At 37.6% G+C, this 21,599-nt stretch overlaps 1 protein-coding gene across 3 annotated transcripts in view; it reads right to left on the bottom strand.

Moving 5' to 3' along the window:
* ITM2B (integral membrane protein 2B) overlaps positions 1-21,390 on the bottom strand; it is a 29,904-nt gene extending 8,514 nt beyond the window's left edge. The window contains exon 1 of one of the 3 annotated variants that reach the window (XM_074307709.1): positions 20,987-21,390. In XM_074307709.1, coding sequence (XP_074163810.1) covers positions 20,987-21,103 — 117 coding nt within the window. In that variant the 5' untranslated portion in view covers positions 21,104-21,390. The remainder of the gene's footprint in view (positions 1-20,986) is intronic. The other 2 variants (XM_074307708.1, XM_074307710.1) reach the window with 2 other exon arrangements.
* Between the last annotated feature and the right edge of the window lie 209 nt (positions 21,391-21,599).

The raw sequence follows: 21,599 nt of genomic DNA, 5'->3' as shown, positions 1-21,599 counted from the left end.
AAAAGATTACAGGGGCAAAGGAGAAAATTTTTAGTGGAGTTTAAAAAAGAACCAATCATCCAAAAAAAAAATTCACATATCTAGGGGAAAATATAAGGTTTCCCTAGAGTCATACAGATTTACTTAATTAAAACTTAATTATATAATAAATTTAAGTATGGGGGGGAGAGAGGGTAGACCATTTTAGGACCATTTAATTTTTATAGAGAAGCTTAGTCAGCTAGGAAGGCAGTAGGCAATGATTACCAGATACTGTCAGAGCTGAGCCATCTTAATGGCTCAGGGAGTCCTGAAGACTCTTTAGGTACACAGATGAACTGCCAGTCTGGAGGAGAAGGCTCCAGTCTTCAAGTTTCCTAAATTCTTATAATCTACAGAATCCCCATCCTTCTCCCCATTAATCCTACCTGCACTACCTCCCCAAAGAGCTTGACAAAAAGTTATGTGGAGGAGCCACTACTAGATATAAGAACCAAAATCACCTACAGATCCCATCCTTTACATTTACAGGCAAATTTCTCAGACTAAAAGGAGCAGGTGCAGATAGATGAATACTGGGAGAGGAGGTTTCCTCCCTGGGACTTCCCTATGAGAGCACAGGTCAGGTCAACCTTTACAATACACACTTGAAGTACAAGCCTACTATGTGTGTGGCATTGTATTAAGAGCTAGATAAATTATCTTGGAAACAATGTCATCATTTGGCAAAATGTCACTGTTTAATCAAGTAAAATATAGGTGAAATAAGAGAAATTCAGTTACAGTATTTCTGTTAGTTCATATTTAGGTCACCTCAACCATTTCCCTAAAGGCCTTCAGAATGTGTCATTAATTATAAATCTAACCCAGGTTAAAAAAAAAAAAAAAAAAACACTACTGTAGCCTTTTCATATTTTTCCCCTCTGTTCTCAAACTAACAGGTAACTTCATATCTCCAGACACTTCTATTTAGGTCTTCTTTATAGGTTGAATTTTTAAAGGTATTTTTTTAAGCTCTCAGGAAATCTACTTTCGATATTATAGTAGAGTAAATCAACATTTCAGGACGCAGAACTCTAGAGGGCAATATATTTCTAGGGTTTAAAAAAAAAGCAAAGAAAAAACATGCCTCCCTTAACCAACTAGAATAAAACAATTTGATTTGGGGGGGAAACCATGAAAATAATAATGTGGTAAGAATATGTACTCTAACATTTAACAGAAGAGTATAATCAATCCAATTAAAAGATATTTAATAAATAACATTAACAACTAGCAGTGATATAATATTTTCTCATTTGAGCTTTATAACAAATCTTGGAGGGACATTTTACAGATAAGGAAACATCTGTCCAAGGTCCCTTAGCCAGGAAGTATCTGAGAGTGGGTTTGTTGGATTAAAAGTATTCATGACCAAGCTGAGACACTTTATCCATTACCCCACCTAAATCACATTCTAAGGCTCTGAACTAATAATGTACTTAAAAAAAAAGTCAAATTCCCTAAAAAGATCTGGGACATTTAAAAATACAGTCAAGTGAGAATAGAAAAATCCTTCTGGATATAGCAGGCTCATCACTATAGACATCTTTGACCCCCTCTTCTCCTTGTCTAACCAAAGCTAGCCAAGTCAAACTGGCTACTTTACACCTCATCTTCATTCAGTATGACCCCCTCCTCTTTAAAAAAAAATTAAAGGTTTTTATTTTCTTTCTTTCTCTCTTTCCTTTCTTTCTGCTGAGGCAATTAGGGTTACATGACTTGCCTAGGGTCACACAGCTAGGAAGTTTTAAATGTCTGAGGCCACTTTTGAACTCAGGTCCTCCTGACTTCAGGACCAATGCTTTCTGCACTGTGCCATCTAGCTGCCTTTAAAGCTTTTTATTTTCAAAATATATACATATTTCCAACTTTCACCCTTACAAAACCTTGCATTCTAATTTATTCCTCTCCCTTCTCCTATCCTATCCCTGCGCCAGACAGCAAATGACCCAATATATGTTAAACATGCAATTCTTCTATACATATTTCCACAATTATCATGCTGCACAAGAAAAAAATCAGATCAAAAAGGGGAAAAAATGAGAAAGAAACAAAATACAAGCAAACAACAACAAAAAGGGAAAATACTCTGTTGTGGTCCACACTCAGTTCTCACTGTATGACCCCTCCTCATTAAGGAACCCATTCTCCCCCCTTCTAACCAAGGCTAGCCAGAGTCACACTTGGCTGCTGTTTTTCCTCATCTTCATTCAGGATGATCCCTCCTCTTTAGGGAACCCATCTTGCCTCCAGTCTTTGTTCTTTTACAACTGAGCTTAGCAGAAATCTGATGCACCCCCAACAAATCTTTTATGGAGAACCTATTCTGTGTTTATATGCCAGGCACTCAAAAGGCAGAAAGGACACAATTAAGTGAGACAGTCCCGACCTCTGAGCTCCCTCCATCATCCTCCTTCGGGCCTCCCTCTTTGCCATTCTTCACTGATGTCCTGTCACAACCCGGAGAAGGACCTGGGTTCTCAGAGCCTAAGTGTCAGGAAACCTACTGTATTATTAGTGTTCCAGGAGGTCCATACTCCCATGACTAGGATTTTCATAAATCCTACCCAGAAGGCAGACAGGGCAGGCAGTGAGTCCCGTCCCTGAGGGCCCATCCTAGTTTGATAGAGCACTCTGGAAGTCTGCACAGCCCCTGAGCAGTGTCCTTCGAGCTGAGCCTCACAAGTCTGTGCCTCACAAGTGTGTGAGCCAGATTCTGCTGGTTTTGGTAGCTGAGGAAAAGTGAAGATTGCTCGTGGTCACATACAAGCTTTGTTGAGAAGGGGAATTTCAGCCCTGGTCTTCCTGACTCCAAATCCAATACATCACGTACTAGATACCTCAAGACTCATCACAGGAGAGCTGCCTACAGCTAATAAATGGGTTGTGACTACAGCAATATGAGAAATTGTCTACTGAACTGTCAAGATGTGCATCATTGCAAAACTATGGATTCTTTAAATACTGAATTAAGGTCCCTCTTCCTCTCCAGCAGTCCCTCCCTCTGATTTGGGGAAGGGGAGAGGAGGGGAAGACAGAAGGCCTCCTCCAAGGCTCTACGTTTAAGTGGGGTCACACAATCCTGGGACAGCTATTTCTCATTCCTCTTGCAGAACTTTCCACTGCTTCCTCAGGCTCTGAATTTTTGTCTTCTTCTAGCCCTTACATAATCCTTGAATATCTTCCTTTCTAGTTATATTCTCAGATGTTGGGGTTACAAAGAAAGACCAAAAACAGTCCCTGGCCTTCAAAAATCCCACACAGCAATAAAGAGGACAAGGAAGGAAGGAGGCACGTGCAAGCTATAAACAGAGGCAATGGAAGCTGACTTCCAGGGAGGGCTTGAGGAATGGGGAGGGCTGCCTGCAGAAGGAGGGCTTTTAAGGGAGCCTGGGAAGCTGAGGAGTAGGGATATGAAGAAAGAAGTATTCTAGGCATGGGGGAGGTGGAGAAGATCAGAGGGCAACAGATGGTACAAAGGTACCATTGGGGAGAAAGAGTATTTGCTGGATTTTGAGAGAGAGATGGACAGAGACAGAGACACGGAGGGAAGGAAGGAAGAAGGGAGGACAGGAAAGGATGGGGGGGGAGAAAGACAAGACAGAGATACAGTATGTGTGTGTGTGTGCATACACACACACACACACACACACAGAGGTGACTAAAAAGGTGTGAAGGAGGCCAGTAAATAACTTTAAATGTCAAACAGAGGACGTGGTATTTGATCCTACAGGAGAGGAGAAGACTTGTTCAAGGATACACAGTAAGGAGAAATGGAATCAGAATCTAGATCTCTTGCACACATGAAACAATGAATGCCTTCTGACCTGAGCATACTGATTTCCATGACATTTCATTTTCCAAGGGAAGCTAGGTGTCACAGTGAAAAATAGTGTCAGGCCTGGAGTCAGGTGGAGTGGAGTGGGACCCTGGGCAAGTGCAAGTCACTTAAGCCTGTTTCCTCAAGTTTCCTCATCTGTATAATGATCTGGAGAAAGAAATGGCAAACCACTCTGGTATCTTCGCCAAGAAAATACCAAATGAAGTTACAAAGAGTCAGACTGAATAAAATAATTTTCCTAGTTACTCCTTATCTTACCTAGTATCCAAATCAAAGACTGGAAATATGTCTTCATGGGCCTTGCTTTCCTCATCTATAAAATGAAAGAGTACTTATATTCCCAGATGTTGGGATCAAAAGAAAGACAAAAAACAATTACTAATTTCCCTATTTCCAAAATTTCTAATTTCTTTGTTTCAAAAAAAATTTTAAGTACAATTTTAAACCAATAAAAATAGATTAAATAATGAATAAAGGATAAAATTACACATACAAAGTTCTGAGTCATTTTGAAATTTCCTATATTTAACTTTTTATATATACCATAAATTCTATTGATCTCCACTTGAGAAAGGTCTTTATGTATTTTCTGGTATTCTTCATACTTACCATGTTTTTTTAAATTATAAATTATTTTATTATAAATGTTTATTTTGTATTCTACTCAATTTAAATATTATATATGTATATATATAGTCTATTATAAATATATTTACAAATAATTTCTTCTACTTACAAACAACTTCTGTATTAATAATAAAGCAATTAGGAATATTTTGTTCAGAGAGGTCCTTCTCTCCCAACTCCCCTTTTGATTGATATGTTCATGTTAAAGTCCTACCAATGGAACTGATATGCAAAATGGTTATTTCTCCCATTTTGTACCTGTTGGATCAGAGCCATCTAATGTGAAATTCTGTATAGAAAATATTCAAATATTTTCTAAAGGTTGAATACTTCTACATGGGGACCTTCAACTTAGATTAGTGAAATTATTGTTCACAACTTGAATTAAAAGTTTGGTAAGTGGTTTTTCACTTTCTTAGTCAAACATTATGTTCCACTTGCAAATAAAACTGCAAAGGGCCTCAAGCTATCTAGCTCAATATCTTTTTTGTCCCCATTCCCTCGGCTTAATCAAAACAATGCCCTAGGTCAAGACACCTAGATTTAAAGAGCAATTCTGCCATTAACTGTGGAGCAAAGATAATTATTTAACTTTTCTAGATCTCATTTTTCTGGTTTTTAAAAAAGATCAGGGTCTAGGGAGACATTATGGTAGGTGATCTAAGGTACCATCCAGACCTACAAATCACATGGAAGATACACAATCCAGTCAACCTTCATATTCACATCTCATTACTACCCTCAGTCCCCAGAGTGGAGTACACAGCCAGCCAGGAATTCCAAAAGCTTCCTTTAAGGAGGGAATTCAGAATAGAGATTTCATTTCCCCCTTGGGTATACTACTGAACTCTACTATTCTTTTTGTAAACAGTTGGAGAGCAAGAACTGACTTTCTTTTTCCCTACTCATATCTTTGGTGCTTAGCCACAGTGTCAGGCAAACAGCAGGTGCTCAATAAATGTTCACTGACTACCAATAACATCTGGACAACATACATCTTCAAGAATCCAAATTCTCCTATAATCTTAACTTATAGCTATAGTTAATAATTCATTTGATTTTGCTAGGAAAGATTGTCACAATTTCAACTACAGTGACAAAAATAAGCGTGGGGAAAGAAAATAACCCATACTTCCTTTCTTCTTTAATAACAGCTCCATATCAGACCCTTGACTTTCTCTAAGTACTTGCTTTCATACAACACTGACCTTAATAGTTAAATCAGGACTTGTTATCACAACTTTATGAATATTATAAAATGTTAACATCAAGATTACTGAATTAAATTGCCACTTGAGGGGAGAAAAAAAAAAAGGATTAAAGGTTTTATCAGTTGAAGAAATTCCCTGGTGAGGAAACTCCTTATACCAAGATGGAACCTTCTCTGAACTTACAGTCTTACAAGATTCTCAAAACTAGTTTTATAATTTCTATCAACAGATGTAACACATATAAACCAATGAGAGTTCCTCAATAATTTTTAAGAGTGTAAAAGATTTCTTGAGATCAAAAAATTGGACTACTGGTCAAGGCACTTGTTCAGGTCAAACAGCTACTCTGTGTCAAAGATGAGGCTTAAATTCATGACCAATTCTCCATTCATTATACCAATCTGCCATTACAGAAAAAAAAAAATCAAGGAACAAGGTTACTTGAAGAATTATGTCCTCAAGTAAAGAAATCTATTAAATTTTTTTAAAATTATCTTTCCAAGAAACAACAGTAGAATAAAAGGAAACTCAACTTTATTAAAGATATCATACAGAAAAACCAGTGACATTAAAAAAAAAACTGAATCAGAAAGTCTATAAGTACCAATATATCATTAGACACTATTAAAATCAGCCTAAGTGTCTAGGTCTCCAGTTCTGAATAGTGTTCCTAGTATATGAAATTAGGTTAAAACTAAAAGAAATTATGCTGTAAGCTCTTTTCTATGATATTGCATATTTCCTGAAGCTAATAGTCAACTATGCCACTGCTACAATTTGTTAGAACTACATACTACAGAAGGGATATACCTTGAGGACTTTGGAGTTTAAATTTATTTCCAAATCTATATTTGAGGGCTTGAAAATAAGAATCTCGTGAAATATCTACTCAGAGTTTTTAATGGCAAATTTCCAATTGCAGGGAGATAAACTCAGGCAGAATTCCCCAACTGGCAAGTACAAAGAGTTAATGTTACATCATCCTCATACATTAATTTTCTCTTCTTGGAGTTTAATACAGGAAGGCTGAATTTTTTAAGAAATTAGTTTCAATACTAATACTTCACTCCTAACAGTGTATATTTTGATTTTAAAGTAACCAAACAGGACAATAAAGCATGTTTCCTGTTAGTATTGTACAAATGTGAAGGTTTTCTAAAGAAAGTTTCCCTTTTCAAAGACGGTACAAAAGAAATAACACTCCTTATATTGTAACACATGTAAAATGTATGGGATTGCCTGTCATCCGGGGGAGGGAGTGGAGGGAGGGAGGGGGATAATTTGGAAAAAATGAATACAAGGGATAATATTATTAAAAAATTACTCATGCATATATACTGTGGGAAAAAAATTCTAAAAAAAAAAAAGAAGAAGAAGAAGAAAGAAATAACACTCTTGAAAGGCCGTCTTCCAATCTCATCTTTTTAAGGAGGATAAAACACTGTTGGTATAAAGATGAACATTAGTATTGTTTAAGGAGGGTCCCCAGGTCAGTTACCTATTCATTTCCCATTCAGTTGCATAGCTTTGGACTTGATTATGCCAACAGGAACCATATCATTCTGTAAAACTACATTATTTTTGGTAATCATCCTTATCAAGACCTTTTCTTTTCTTTGGGGCCCCCCTTACCTGGAGGGTAGAGAGTGGCTCCCAAAACTTCCTTGATGGCTGGTGTTAACCTTTTATTTGAAACCCAAAAAAGCTTAGCACAGTGCCTGGTACATAGGGTAACACTTAATAAATGTTTATCAACAGACTATTTTGAATGAAAAAAAAATTAGAACCAGTCTAAACTGTCAATCAATTACCCCTATTACTTTCTGAGCCAGACATTCTGGCAGCATTATCTAGTTTACTATTATTACACTCCAGTATGAAAATTATTAAACATCCATGAATTTAGGTATGTTTTTTTTAATGAAAAAGTATATCATTTCTTCTTATATAACAAAAAACATGATTCTAATTATGATGTAATTCCTTATATAATTCATTAAGCCATAGGCACAATCTTATGCAAATTTTATTTGAGAAGGAGGCTATATTAAAAGATGACCCCAATTCCTTATTACCTGAAGAACAGACACTTAAGTACAACTCTTCAGCTAACTTTGCATATGTTAAAAGCTGAAACAGATGAATCCCACCTAGAACCACCTGGTTCATTTTTGAGTTAAGGACATTATATGCTTGTATAGAAATAGCACTGCCAATTACAAATGTCATCTATTCCAATCAGACTTGCAAGGGCTTTACATGTAGTTAAGAGCCATAAAATTTCATTTCTTCAACATTAAAACTTTAAGCTAAGACTATGCTTGTAATATGCTCATGGGGTAAAATACAGTCCTTTGCAAACAGTAGGTACTTTAGATTCCTTGAAGAGTGTTTATTTTCATTAGCTACTCTTTTTCCAAATATGCAATTTGCCCCTGGCACGGAGACGATGTTCAGGAGGTAATGGAATGGACTGCTCTGTTCTGTGATAGCACACTTAACACTGCTTTAATACATATTATCTCAGTGATACAAGAGTTACTTGCCCTCAAAGCATTAACTTAAGAAAATCTGGACAAAGTGATAAAGGCCAAAAGACGGAACATATATAGACGGAAGAATTTTCATTCAACTAGGTACCTGCTACAGGCAAGGCACTAAAAACACAAACAAAATGATACTGGCCCTCAAGAGCTGACATTTTACTTAAAAACAAATCCAAAACCTAAATCTAAATCTAAAATCTAAAAGTGAAACAGATCCAAATGCCAATATAATGAATGCAGCAGCTGACAATGAAACAGGAAGATCTGAATTCAACTACCTAGGTAACCCTGGGCAAGTAGTTAATTTCATATGGGGGTTTCCTAAACTAAAACCAGACAATTGGATTCGATAGCTTCTGAGGTCATTCTTTCTATCTCTGAAGCCATCGCCACATATATTTATATGTCCTGTCAAGGTGTATGAAATACTTTACATCGAGTCAATCAACTAGCATCTATTAAGCATCTGTTATGTGCCAGGCACTGTGCCAAGTGTTGAAAGACAAAACAGCTCTTCCTCTCCAGCTCAGCCTAACAGTGGAGACTTCATGCAAACTGCTATGTACAAACAAGATATATACAGGATAATTGGGGGTAATCTCAGAGGGAAAGCATTAATTAAGACTGAGGAAGGCTAGGAAAAGTATCTCGGAAGGTGGAATATTAGCTAAGACTTGAAGGAATCATGGAAACCAAGGGGCAAAGATAAGAAAGGATAGAAGAAAGCCAGTGAAAATGTTAGAAATGGAGTATCCTGTGCAATAAAGCTAGGAGGCCAGTGTTAACTGGTTCATAGAATGTATGGAAGGAAGGATGGTATAGTAAGACTGAAAAGATGGGAAGGGTCACATGAAGAGCTTTTAAAAAACAGAGAATTTTATATTTGATCCTGGAGTCACAAATAGCCACTGGATTATTAGCATGATCTAACTTGAATTTTGTAAAGATCAGTTTGAAAACTGAGTAGAAGATGGCCTGGAGTGGGAGAAGAGACTTTAGGCAAGAAAACCAATCAGCAGATCACTGCAATGACGATGAGATGATGAGGGAAGGTCTGACCCAAAATAGTGGCAATGTCAAACAAAGAAAGGGGGACCATATCTCAAAGATGGAAATGACAATGATTACATCTAAGGGAGTGGTAAGAATGACTCCAAATTGGGCAAGACCTTTTATAGGACACAAGTTATTCAGAGGAAGCCAATGTAGAGTAGATCTGGCTCACAGATAGGGTCAAGAGAAGAAAGGGAAGACATTGCAGCGAATCAATGAAGAGGTGATGGCCTGATAATGAACAAAGGGGTCAACAGACTGGAAGTCATAGGGAAAACACATTTTAAAGACAGAGGTCAAAATAGAATGACAACAGATTATGGTAGGATAAAGGAATTTCTGAATTTACAGAGATGTAAGAACCTTTGTGGATAATGGCAAAATCAAGAGCTCCGGTCACCTCTGTGTACTCATGTGATGAAGTGGAGAGACTAGGACAGGGGAAGTGTGCAAGGGGGAGAAGATGGCACATTAGGCTGCTGGAAAGAATAGCAATCTGTAGAGAGTTGAAGTCCCCTAGAATGAAGGCAGGAGTTAGAAAGGAAAGACTACCATTCAGGCACTGATTCATTGAACAAGAAAGGAGAGCACATCCTGGAAGTCAGTAGCCAATAGATACCAGATTTATGACTAGGTATTAAATATGTACTGAATAAAATGAATCAAAGAGGAGAGGCTACTGAGTTAGGTGATAGGTGCATGGTAGGGACTCCCCCCACCATGATCACAAGGAGTCTTGCAATAGCAGTTAAATGCAACTAGTGATGCAAAATATAGCCGGGAAGTTGTATCAGGAGGGAAGCAGAATACAATAAATTCAAATTGTTATCTGGTTTGTTATCTATGGAACAAGCATTGCAGAGAATACAGTAAAAGGGTTGGTTGGGTAGTTTTAAAGTAGGGAGCTGGATTGGGGAGGGGGGATGGGAATAAGAGAGAGCCAAGAGGAAAATGGAAGGCATTCAGAATCACTGGAATGCAGTAGGTTATTGGGTGGAAATATCCTGGGGAAGGAGATTAGGATAATCTAATTGATTATATAAACAACATCCAAACCTCATAACAACCTTGACAGATGGTAGAGACATTATTATAATCATCTTACAGGTGAAGAAACTCCTTTAACTTTAAAATCATACATCTAAAAAGTAACAGAGTGGTTGGATCCAAATCTAGGTCACATAGGATATTAAGGAAGTTAAGGGAAGAAGAGACTTAAGATCCTGTAGACAAGGAAATTTTTTGAGGCTCAGTGTAGTTAGTGTAGCATTCATTTCACCATACTACCATATGGGTTAACGGGTGGTGATGAAATTATCAAATTAGGTGTAATTTATTTCCAGGCTTTAGGTTCCAGAATCAAAACAAGGCACGCATGCTCTCTTTTTAATGAAAAAAAAAAAAAAAAAAAAAGTGCTCTGAACCGAAGAAAACAAAGAATTTGTTCTTGGCCCATGGCCAATGGTCAATAAACAAAAACAACAAAACAAAACAAAACAAAAAACCACACCCTCATCCCTTCTCTTTCCTAACTTCCTGAATCTATTGGTATTTTTCATTACAATAGATGGTTGGATTAAGGTTGGAGAAATCGCTACAGGATGGAAAGCAAAACCTTGGCATCTATTATATGGACAGGTCCCAAAGAAAACACTTGTACAGAATTAATTCATTGTATAAAATTTGTTATAAACAGATAACAAAGAACCATTTCGATGGGCCATCTGCTGGGATAAAGGAGAAATCCTTTTCCTTTTATACAATGAATCTGTTTCTGAGAAGTCAAACTAATCCTTTGGTGAGTCCTTTCACAAAGAAATAATTACTCCCTTATTTATCCCTTTTTGGGGATAAATCTGCAATTTTATATTGAAATTGTTAACCTGTTTGATCATAAAGGAAGAGATCAATGGCAAGTTGGCTCTCACTTATGTTGATTATTCAGATTATATGGCAAGAATAAATGTCAAGTGAACAAGCTAATTAAGCATTGATTTATGTACCAGGCAACTGTGCTAGGTGCCATATATATGTATTTGAATAAAATTTTATATACAATTATGGAAGTGACTGAAATCATATGTAAAAATTACATATAATGCATAATTTAGACAATTTCTATAATTACACATTGATAAATATGTGTATGTATGTATATGTGTATATATATATATATATATATATATATATATATATATATATATATATATATATATATATATATATCCCCAAACAAACAAAAACATCCATTCTATTTTGTAATAACAGAGGTTGACTGGTGTTTTTTTTTGTTTGTTTTTTTTTTTGAGCCTAGCAAATCACCAACCAAAATGAATGATGACAAAAAAAGGATGTTACTTATTAGATTGGCCTTGGTATTTAAGGGAAAAGATGTCCTACATGTATTTTAGTGTGGTAGAATGGAAAGAATGCTGGAATGAGGAAATATGTGACTGAGAGCAATTAAGTTTTTCCCTCTGGGCCTCAGGTTTTGTTATTGGTAAAAATGATCATATCATACCATATGATTTAAAGCAACCCAAAGAATACCATAGGGAGTGGAGAGGGATATATTCAACAAATACTCATCCACTTTGCTAACACTATAGATCATATATAACATGTACATTAAGGCAATGAAACCAAATGTTTGTGGAAATTAATCCCGTGACCATAAAAATCAACTAATTATTCTAGAATCAATCACTAAAGGAACCCAAAAGGTATCATTCAGCCCAAGAATTCAATGAACCATAAGGAAAACAAAAATTAAAGCTATCTTAAAGGTCATTCAGTTCAACTGCCTCATTTGAAAAATGAGGAAAATGAAATCCAGAAAGATTAAGTAATGTTCTGAGTTTGGTTTCTAACTTGGGTCCCATAACTCCCAAAGTCAGAGCTCTTTCCACCAAGCCGTGATACAAACCAAATCTAAAAGCTAAAATGAATGTTATATATATTGGACTACTTGCCATCTAGGGGAGGGCATGAGGAAAGGGGGGGATAGGAACACAAGGTGTTGCAAGGGCTAATGTTGAAGAATTGTCTATGCATGTTATGAAAAATAAAACGCTTAAAAAACTGCAAAGTTCACAAAGTAAAAATTTTAGCATTAAAAAATAAAATTAAATTAATGTTATTCAAAATATTGTAGGTTATAGTGGTCTCTGAGGAAAGAAAGCAAGGTCAAGAGCCACTAAGGTAAGTCAAGAGCTTTGATGTTAATAGGAAAACACAAGAAGAGTCCAGAAGAGGTGATCTGAATCAATGTTTATTTGATTCAATAAACTTTTGAAATTCTATGAACCATCATTCAAGAGAGATGAGTTAGGGCAAGTATATTTCTATTCCTCTCACAGAAATGCTTTATGAAGTATTTATTTTAGAAATTCATCATTACTTTTATTTGGATCTAGTTTAAATAAACTGGGGTCCACATGACTAAAGAGCAACTCAAGGGATCTGGGATAGAGATTGCACTTCTCTTGGACTCAGTTTGCTCATCTGTAAAATTAGGGAGTTAAGTTCTAGTTCTAAATTCCATCAGTCTCTCATGACATGGATGGAAGGTTTTTCTGGCACACTTGAACTCCCTGCTACAGGAGTATAGTATCAAGTATCACTCGTACCATTCCAGGAGCTGAATTAAAATGGAAAGAAAGAGCTCCAGTGAGGGGCCACATTCTTAACAATGCACCAAGGAGTCATAATATGAATGTGGCAAATGTCAAACCTTGTGGCCAGATTCTGAAAGACCCAGAATTTTCTTCAATCCTAAAAATTTAGTAGCATTCCACTCTGATCAATAATTCTGAGTTTGAAAAAAAAAATTTAGGAAAAAACCACACATTTGTATATATTCATAACAGCTCTTTTTGTGATGGCAAAGAATCAGAAATTGAAGGGATGCAAATCAAGTGGTCCAATAAGTTGTGCTGGATGACTGACTGAATACATTGTGCTATAAGAAATGAAGAGGGGTGGTCTCAGAAAAACTTGGAAAGACTTAACATGAGGTGACACAATGTGAAGCAAACAAACTAGCATATCTGTGCTTAGTAACAGCAATACTATAACAATGATCAACTGTGAAAGACTTGGCTACTCTGAACAAAACAATGCTCCAAGACAATTCTGAAAGACTCATGATGAAAAATGCTTTCCATCTCCAGAGAGAGAACTATTGGACTGTAAGGGCAGACTGAGGCATTTCCCTCCCCCCCCCCATTTTCTTTATTTTTCTTGCTGTTAGTTTTTGCTGCATGGCTAATAGGGAGATATGCTTTGCATGACTTCACATGTATAATTGATACTTTCTCAATGGGTGGGGAAGAAGCAGGAGGGAGGGAATTTGGAACTTAAAAAAATTTTTTTAAATGAATGTTAAAAATAAATAAAAAATTAAGGGTAAAAAAAGAAAAGACCATCCTTTCGCTTATGTCCATTGCTGAAGCTCACTGGGCTGTTAGCCCAATACCTTGGCAGGCTTTAAAATGTTACAGATCCCAGTATTGGAATGAAGGAGAATAAACTCAGACTCGTGGAATGTTGGGACTGGAAATAAATTTAGAGATGAGAGTAGCAGTGGAGAGTGCTAGAGTCAGTTAGAAACCTTGGAATCAAATCCTACCAGCACTCATCTGTAAGGTAGGAATGTTAATAGCTGTAATTTCCTAAATACCTTTAGATTTCCAACTATTGGGTTGGTGTGAGAGTCAAATGAAATCATCCATGGAAAGTGCTTCATAAAATTATAAGTGTAAACTTTTGACTTTCACCTGATCTCATCCCCTCATTTTACAGGCCCAGAGGTAATGAAGGGACCTTCCAACTAGGTGACAAAGCTAAGCAGAATGGGGGTGATGGGGTTAAGGCAATGCTGAAATGAAGTCTTCCTCACTCTCCATTAAGGAAGAGGTAAAGCTTAAAAGAGAAGTCAATAGAAAGGAAATACTACAAAGAGAAACTAGCTGTTGCCAATAAAGATAAGAAATGCAGAACTAAAGGGGGATAGAATTTAATAAACATTTTTCTGGTTTAAGTTTGTTCTCTGTTTTAAAAGTCAGAGATCCATGTAATTGCTAATATGTTTACCATTTTGTATTTTAACTGACTTTTCTTGATTTTATACTATCTTCTTAGTATGAGGAAATGGAGCAATATTAATCAATAAAACTTACTAAAAAAAAAAAGTAGAGAATATGAGGTTAAAAGTTTGCAGTAATTTATCCTTAATTCAGTCAAGATTTTTTTTAAAAATCTAACTTTTGTCATCTTAACAACATATCTGCTTATACACACATTGAAGTTCAAAGATCATAATTTTAGATAGGAATTCCCAAGCTGTTTCCCATGAAAACGGAGGTATTTATAAATTTGTGGTGCAAGTTATAATTCAATGACCATTTTTCCACCATTAAAAACAAAACAGAAAAAACCCAAAAGCAAAATTTGGTCTTACCCTGAAATAGCTTTATACTTACTTAAGTTTTATGTTACAAAATTATCTTGCTACCAATTATCAGGATTGTGGAATAGTTAGTACTTAGTGAAAAACAAAAATATATCTCTGTAACAGAATTTATCATTTAAAAAAAAACCCAACATTTCATAATAGAAATTAATTTAAGCACATATAAAATATACAGATACAAAACATACCCTTAATTTATTCTTAATGCCTTTTTTTAAAGGGGGCTCAAATGAGATATATTGGTTTTCCTTCGGAATTAAAAGAACAGATTATACTTATTTTCAAGGATTTTATTCACTCAATTGTTGCCAACATTCAGAAAATGTCCAGTAAGATGACAGATAACACAACTGGCTTTATGTGAAAAGTCTTTCATTTCAAAAACAAGTATTTACTGAAGGACACAAATAGTATTAAAATTAGTTTTCAAATAGCAATTGTCCTAACAAACAGGATACACTCAAATCCTCTATTTGTGTACCTCCTTTGTATAAAAACATTTTATTAGTTTTTTGTTTTTTTTTTTAAGGAATAAAAACAAAACGAAACCCAGACAATTTCCTATAAAACTTCCCAAGTTTCTTGAAAGTAAGAAATGTTTCTGAGTCTTCAAATCACATTTGTTTCTGAAAAACATCCCTTTCCTTCCACCCCCAGAGCAAGCTATTCTTTGTGGCAAACATTGAGGGAAAAAAAAGTCAGCAAGACTGACACAGACTACAAAGTATGTGCTATATTCCATTTACAAAGAAATAAATTAATAGTGCAAAAATACTTTCATTTGACTAAGCAAATCAATTTCACTTAACAGAAAGCAGCTGAAAACCATATAGTGCTTTGGTTTGTGAAAGCTGCAGCAAGTTTATGTTTTTGGTTTTTTGGTTTTTTTTTTTTTTTTTTTTTTAATTAGAGTTTCAGTAAGTTTAAGAGGTTGAATTAATCAGTATCTGTCTTGGAAAGGATGATTTCTTTCTGGTCCTCTCTCTACACATTGTCAGCATAGTCTGAGATGCAGTATCCTGGATGTTTAATCAAAGGACTTGGGTTCAAATTCTACCTCTTACACCTGCTATCTATTTAACCACGGACAAATCATCATTTTTCTGGGCCTCAGCTTCATCTGTAAGATAAGGGCATTGGAACAGGAGATTTCTAAAATCCCTTCCAGCTATATCATGGCTTCTTTCAAAGGATCTCCCTTTGTAATTATGACTATTATAGAGTAGAGAGGAGAAAAATGTGCCATCCTTTTTACACTACAAAAGTGATGAACTCAAATGGACAGTCATGGCGGAGAGCATTCTTGGTTTTCCTGATCTGCGCCTTTTCTCCTTTTAAAAACAATCCCCCATCACTTTCAACGAGGAAAGGACTGATTCAGAAATAAATATAATACTAAAAAAAGGCATAAATAAAATCCCAAAATAAAACTTCTTGAATAAATACTATAACAAATAGAATTCAATTCAATTAACAAGGACTTTAAACACCTAATCTGCATAAAGTAAAATGAAATTAGCCCCTAGAATCTGGAGATATTAAATGGAAAACAAAACAAAACCATAAATAGCCATATTTTGAAGATGACAATTTATTAGGAGGAAATAATAAAAACAAAATAAACATAAGTTTCCGTACTCATATTCACAAAATGAAATAGCTGGGTTAAATGATCAATGAGGTCTGTTATCAGCTCAAAATCTGCCATTCTAAGATCCTAAAATCCTAAATATAAAGTAATAGAATAAGAAGAGGGACAGCCAAAGAAAATAGTAACCGAAATGATAAGAAAAAAGCTTGTATTGTGGCACATGAGCTTAGACTTAAAAGGAGATAGGTGTTTCAAAAGGCAGTTACACCAAAATAACTGTCCTAGAATTTTTTTTAATTTCAATGTACACAATTTAATAATAACCCTTTATATAACCCCACTTCGTAAACTTTACGATGTTTTCTATATCAAAACACCTACCAAGTTTGAAAATTTCTTTGTACACTAATATTAAATAATCCTTTAAATTAAGTTCATAACCCTTAGTTAATCCTTTAAATTAAGTTCATAACCTCAGTCCATAACCCGTAAGATAGTTTCTATATCAAAACAAAAACAAAAACAAAACCCACCTAGTTTAAAACCCTGGGCACCATAAATGGATAGAACAAGTGAATAATCAATCATTAACTCTGAAAAGCTCAATTAAGGGTGCAAACTCTAGCAGTGAAATGGCCTCAGAGAATACTTCAGACCAAGTAAATTCACCTTACAGTGAACTTAACTCTGGAAAATAGGTGTGCTACAATCTTCCAACTACTAATCAGAAACACTATCAACAATAATATATTTGTTAGTGTCTGGTAAAGAGTAAAGATGTTCATTAAGGCAATATTAAGAAGAACACAGCTTGGAGAAAACTAAAACAGAACCATTTCCAAACCCCGGAAGTTTCTCCCAACCTCAATTGTTAATTTTATAATTCGTTGGCTTGTATAGAGTGCCTTAATGTTTGTAAAGAGCTTCACAAATATTCTCATGTGATACAATCCTAGAAAATGGATGCTCTTCCTATTCCCATTTTGCAGATGAAGAAAAGGAGGCAGATATAAATAATTAAATGATTTGCTCAGGATCACCCAGTCATCTTGAACTGAAGCCTTCTGGACTTTGGGGTCAAGTTAGCTAGCCCTCTATCTACTGAGTCATTTAGCTGCCTTATGAGAAAAAAAAAAAACACAGTGAAGTATAATAAAGATAAACTTGAGTAATGGGTGACACAGAATTTCATGAGAGTCCTTGAAAGCATAAAGAGGAAGAAGAAGTTTCCCAATTATTAAACTACAGAGATGAGGCCATCTTTGCTTAATTTTTAGAAGGAACTGTGTACTTGCAACCTCCACTTGCACTTTACAGAAGAGGAAAAAGAAGCTGGTAAAAGTAAAAAGGACTTTGCCCAAAGCATTCATACATTCTCTTTTTCAAGTCCTTATTTCTCGGGAGCTAAACTTAATAATGAAGGAAGTAAACTGAAGTCTATTGGAGTGAGGAAGTATTTGTTGCTTTTACAACAACCACCAAAATTCCACCACATAAAGCCTGCCAAATATAATTATATAATTTAGGGTTAGAACTGGCATATTTTCTTCAGTATTTACAAATGCATAGCACACCTATTTTCCAGAGTTAAGTTAAAAACAATCTCCAATGTGAAAGGATCAGTTTGAAGGGCTCAGGATACCCTGTACATTTTCTAATTATCTATTGACTGCTATTCCTCCCCTTCCCCTTCAAAGGGCTTGACCAACAGAAAAGTAAGAATATAAAACAAAAAGTAAAGACAGAATTATTCACAATAATCCAAGGGGGACAGCAAATCAAGATCAATATGGGACAAGATGATATAACAATAGGCAATGGAAAACAAAACAACACCCCAAGTCTCCAACCAGCTAGAGACGCTGTGGGGAAAACAGCAGGGCGGTAGGGATGAGGGGCTTGCAAAGCAAAAAAGATGAGAAAGTATTTACCAATGCATCAAGAGGAGTCACTCTTATAAAGGGTATTGTGGTCACTTGTTCCAAGGGGATTTAGGCCCCAAATTATCCAATCTAATCTACTCAAGGGAGTCAAAAAGGAAGTAGCAAACATAGAAGAAAATGCTTCTGTGTTTTTATCTTGAGAAACCAGCTGCAGAAACATCCAAAATGGTCTGGATATAATCATTATCATGGAATTATAAAAATCTTCAAGGAAATACTGATTTTGCAGTTATTGTCCAAGCTTTTAAGCTCAGAAGTTCTTTCACAAAAATATACCCTGAAATAAGGTTTTAATTTACATGTAAATGACTGATTAGAAAGATCCCACTCTTAAGGCAGAGCAATATTTTGTCACAAACTGAAGAAAAGGCCCCTTTCAGTTCGGAGCTGCAAAAAGAGTTAGTCATCTGTATCTGCCAATTCACTGATTACTGCCTTAGTTACAAAGCAGGACTTCGGCCTTTACTGCTCAGGGCTGGTATTTTTGTTTGATGTGTCGCTTTTAGAAAATAGAAAAAAGGTTTAGAAAACCACAGTGTTTTTGTAAGGTTACTTTTAATAGGTGCCTACAATGTCAAATCTGAAGGTGAACTTAGGAGAACTTCTGAAGCTTTCCCTACAGGCTCACTGTTTCAGAAATTATGAGAAAATTATCAGGGGCTGATTTTAAGGCTTTCCAGCCAACAAAAATCTGATTTTAGTCCAAAGATTTTTCAGCTCCCCCAGAAGATCTAGGCTCAGAGACAAGTAAGGTTTCACCAAAAAATGATGTCACCCAATTTCTTCCTCTGTATTTTTCTTTTCTTTTCCTTGTTTAAGAGGAGTCAATATAGATATAGTCTTGCCATGACAGTTTTCTTCTTTCAGAGTTTAGATTTCTTGCTATATTGAACCATATTGGTGGAATACCACTTGGAGGGAAGAAGAATGGGGGAAGAAGACTTGAATGTTAGATAAAAACAAATGTTCAGATAATCTGCTCCTGGAATTACATTACATTAGATCTGACCTAAGTATGTTATTTTAGGACTTTGCAGGGGATTCAGAAAGGCAACCACGCACAGAAAAACCTCTTAATCCACTGAGGGAGTGGGCTCACTGTTTCCATTTTAGAGACAATCCAAAACAATTAACTTTTGAAGCTTGGGGTTTTTTGTTTTTAATCTCTTACACTTCCACATATATACACCAAGGTGAAATTGATTTTATGTGACTCCAAGTTATGAATATTTTGTAAGCACAGAACCTTGGAATTGGAAGGGACAGTCATCCAGTTATTCCCAAAGACTGCAGCCCCATTTCAATTTTTATTGTTACAACTGGACAAAACCTTGAAAAACAGCCAACGATGCCCATAAGCGGCGCACGGTAAGTTAAAAAGAAGTTTGAATCTTTTTAATTATTATTCGGTATATTATCTAATTAGAAAGGGAAAGTACCCCACAACAAATTTCTTTTAAAAAGTTGACAGAAATAATTTAAAGTCTGTTAAGCTGCAACAACTATACTCGTCCCATAAGTTGAGAACACAAGGACTAATACAATAACCTTTTGCCGGAGTTTCTTCCGTCAAGCTACAAAAATAAAAGAAACTCCGGCAAAAGATTATATTTCTCCTTCTGTTGTTTTTATTTCTGCTTTAAGTACCACAGGACAAATGTTTCTCAAACAGCTTTAGTGAGGAAAAAAAAATTATTCTATGGAAACGAGAATCCCAGATTCTAGGATAGTCCTTTTAAAGCAGATTACTAACCTCGTAATAGTATACACAAAAACAAACTGGAGGCGACGGGGGAGGGGGCTGCTAAATTTTAGTTTCATCCAGTAATAAGTGTTATTCACAGGCTTCTAATTTTTTCGGGGGGGGAGGGGAACCTATGCCTCATAACAATTGCTGATGTTAGATAGGAACGATATTGTTTTAATTATGAAATTAACCAGCTCCTCCTCACTCCAACCAACTCGCCCGCCCGCCTTCTCCCACACGGTTAAGTTCGGCTGCCAATAAGGATGGGGCGGGGAGGGGGGTCGGGGAGAAAGAAAACGCGTTTAAATAAGAGGCTTACAGCGAGCTGGCGTCAGTCCAAGGACTGTTCGGCTCCAAAACGAAAGTAGAAAAAGAAGCCGAGGTTTAGGCTCGTTCTGAAGTCAGCCATTTTAGGATTTGTTTATGAGGGGGGGCGGGGGGAGGAAGTGACAAACTCGGCTGAGGGGCCGGGGTGTTTTTGTTTTGCACGGTGCCGCCGAGGGTCAGGGGCGAAGCCCCCCAGCGCACGCAGAGGCGAGGCTCGCGGCCCCGGCCCTCCTCCCCGCCCCGACTGCACCAATGACAGCAAATGGGGCACAGCGCTTTCAAGCTAGCGAGCCTTCCGTCAGTCCTCGGCTTTCCGAGCAAAGTGAAGCGCTCGCCATCCCCCTCCAACACACGCATTTTCCTACAAAGGAGCCGGTCGGGGCTGAAGGGGGAGGGGGCAGGAGGTGGGGGAGCGTTAAGGTTCTCTAGAAAGTAGCTTCGGCGGCTCTCCTCCCTCACCCCCGTTTCATCCGGGGGTCCTAAACGGGACTAGGGTCCTTGCAACTCGCTCTACGTCGCCCAGCCCCCGTGCCAGCCTCTCTCCCAGGGACGCCCCCCGCCGCGCCCCCTCCCGCTCCAGCCCTCCCCAGCAGCCCGCGCCCGGACCTTGCAGTCCACACTGACGGCGTCCGGGGGGATGATGAGCGCCTCCTCGCCGCTCTTGGGCTCCTCCTTCTTGGCCTCCTTCTGGGCCAGAGCCGAGTTAAATGCCACCTTCACCATGGCGCGGCCTCTCGCTGCCCTCGCGGAGTGGGGGGTGGCACTCGCTGCGGGCCGCCTGCAAGCGCCTCTGCCTCCGCCGCCTCCTCCTTCTTCGCCCGGGCTCCGGGCTAGCGGAGGTTCCTGCTCGGGCTCGCGGACAGTGAGGTCGGTGCGCCGGGGGCTCTGCCTGCGCCTGCACTGCTACTGCTGCTGCTGCTACTGCTGCGGACCGAGCTCCTGCTCTCAGGCTCCCGCTGTGCAGGCGGCCGACGCTCCAGCACCCAGAGGGAAGGGCGGGAAAAGGGGGCGGGGCGATCCACCTCCAGGGGCGGGAGGAGGGAGCACGCTCCCCGCGCCGCCTCGGGAGCCGGGGGAGCCGGGGCGGCCGCGAGCAACTGGACCCTCCTCCCTTTCGGCTCCTCATTTGGCCAATTTTCAGGGGGCTCCTAAAATAGTCGGGTCTCAATCCCTTGCAGCCCCTCCCGGTGAGCGCTTCCACAGGTACGGAAGTTCAGGC

This window comes from Sminthopsis crassicaudata, chromosome 3 (genome assembly GCF_048593235.1).
Source record: "Sminthopsis crassicaudata isolate SCR6 chromosome 3, ASM4859323v1, whole genome shotgun sequence".
NCBI classification, from domain to species: domain Eukaryota; kingdom Metazoa; phylum Chordata; class Mammalia; order Dasyuromorphia; family Dasyuridae; genus Sminthopsis; species Sminthopsis crassicaudata.
The sequence above is the reverse complement of the archived record's forward strand: the minus strand, read 5'-3'. Positions and strand labels throughout refer to the sequence as shown.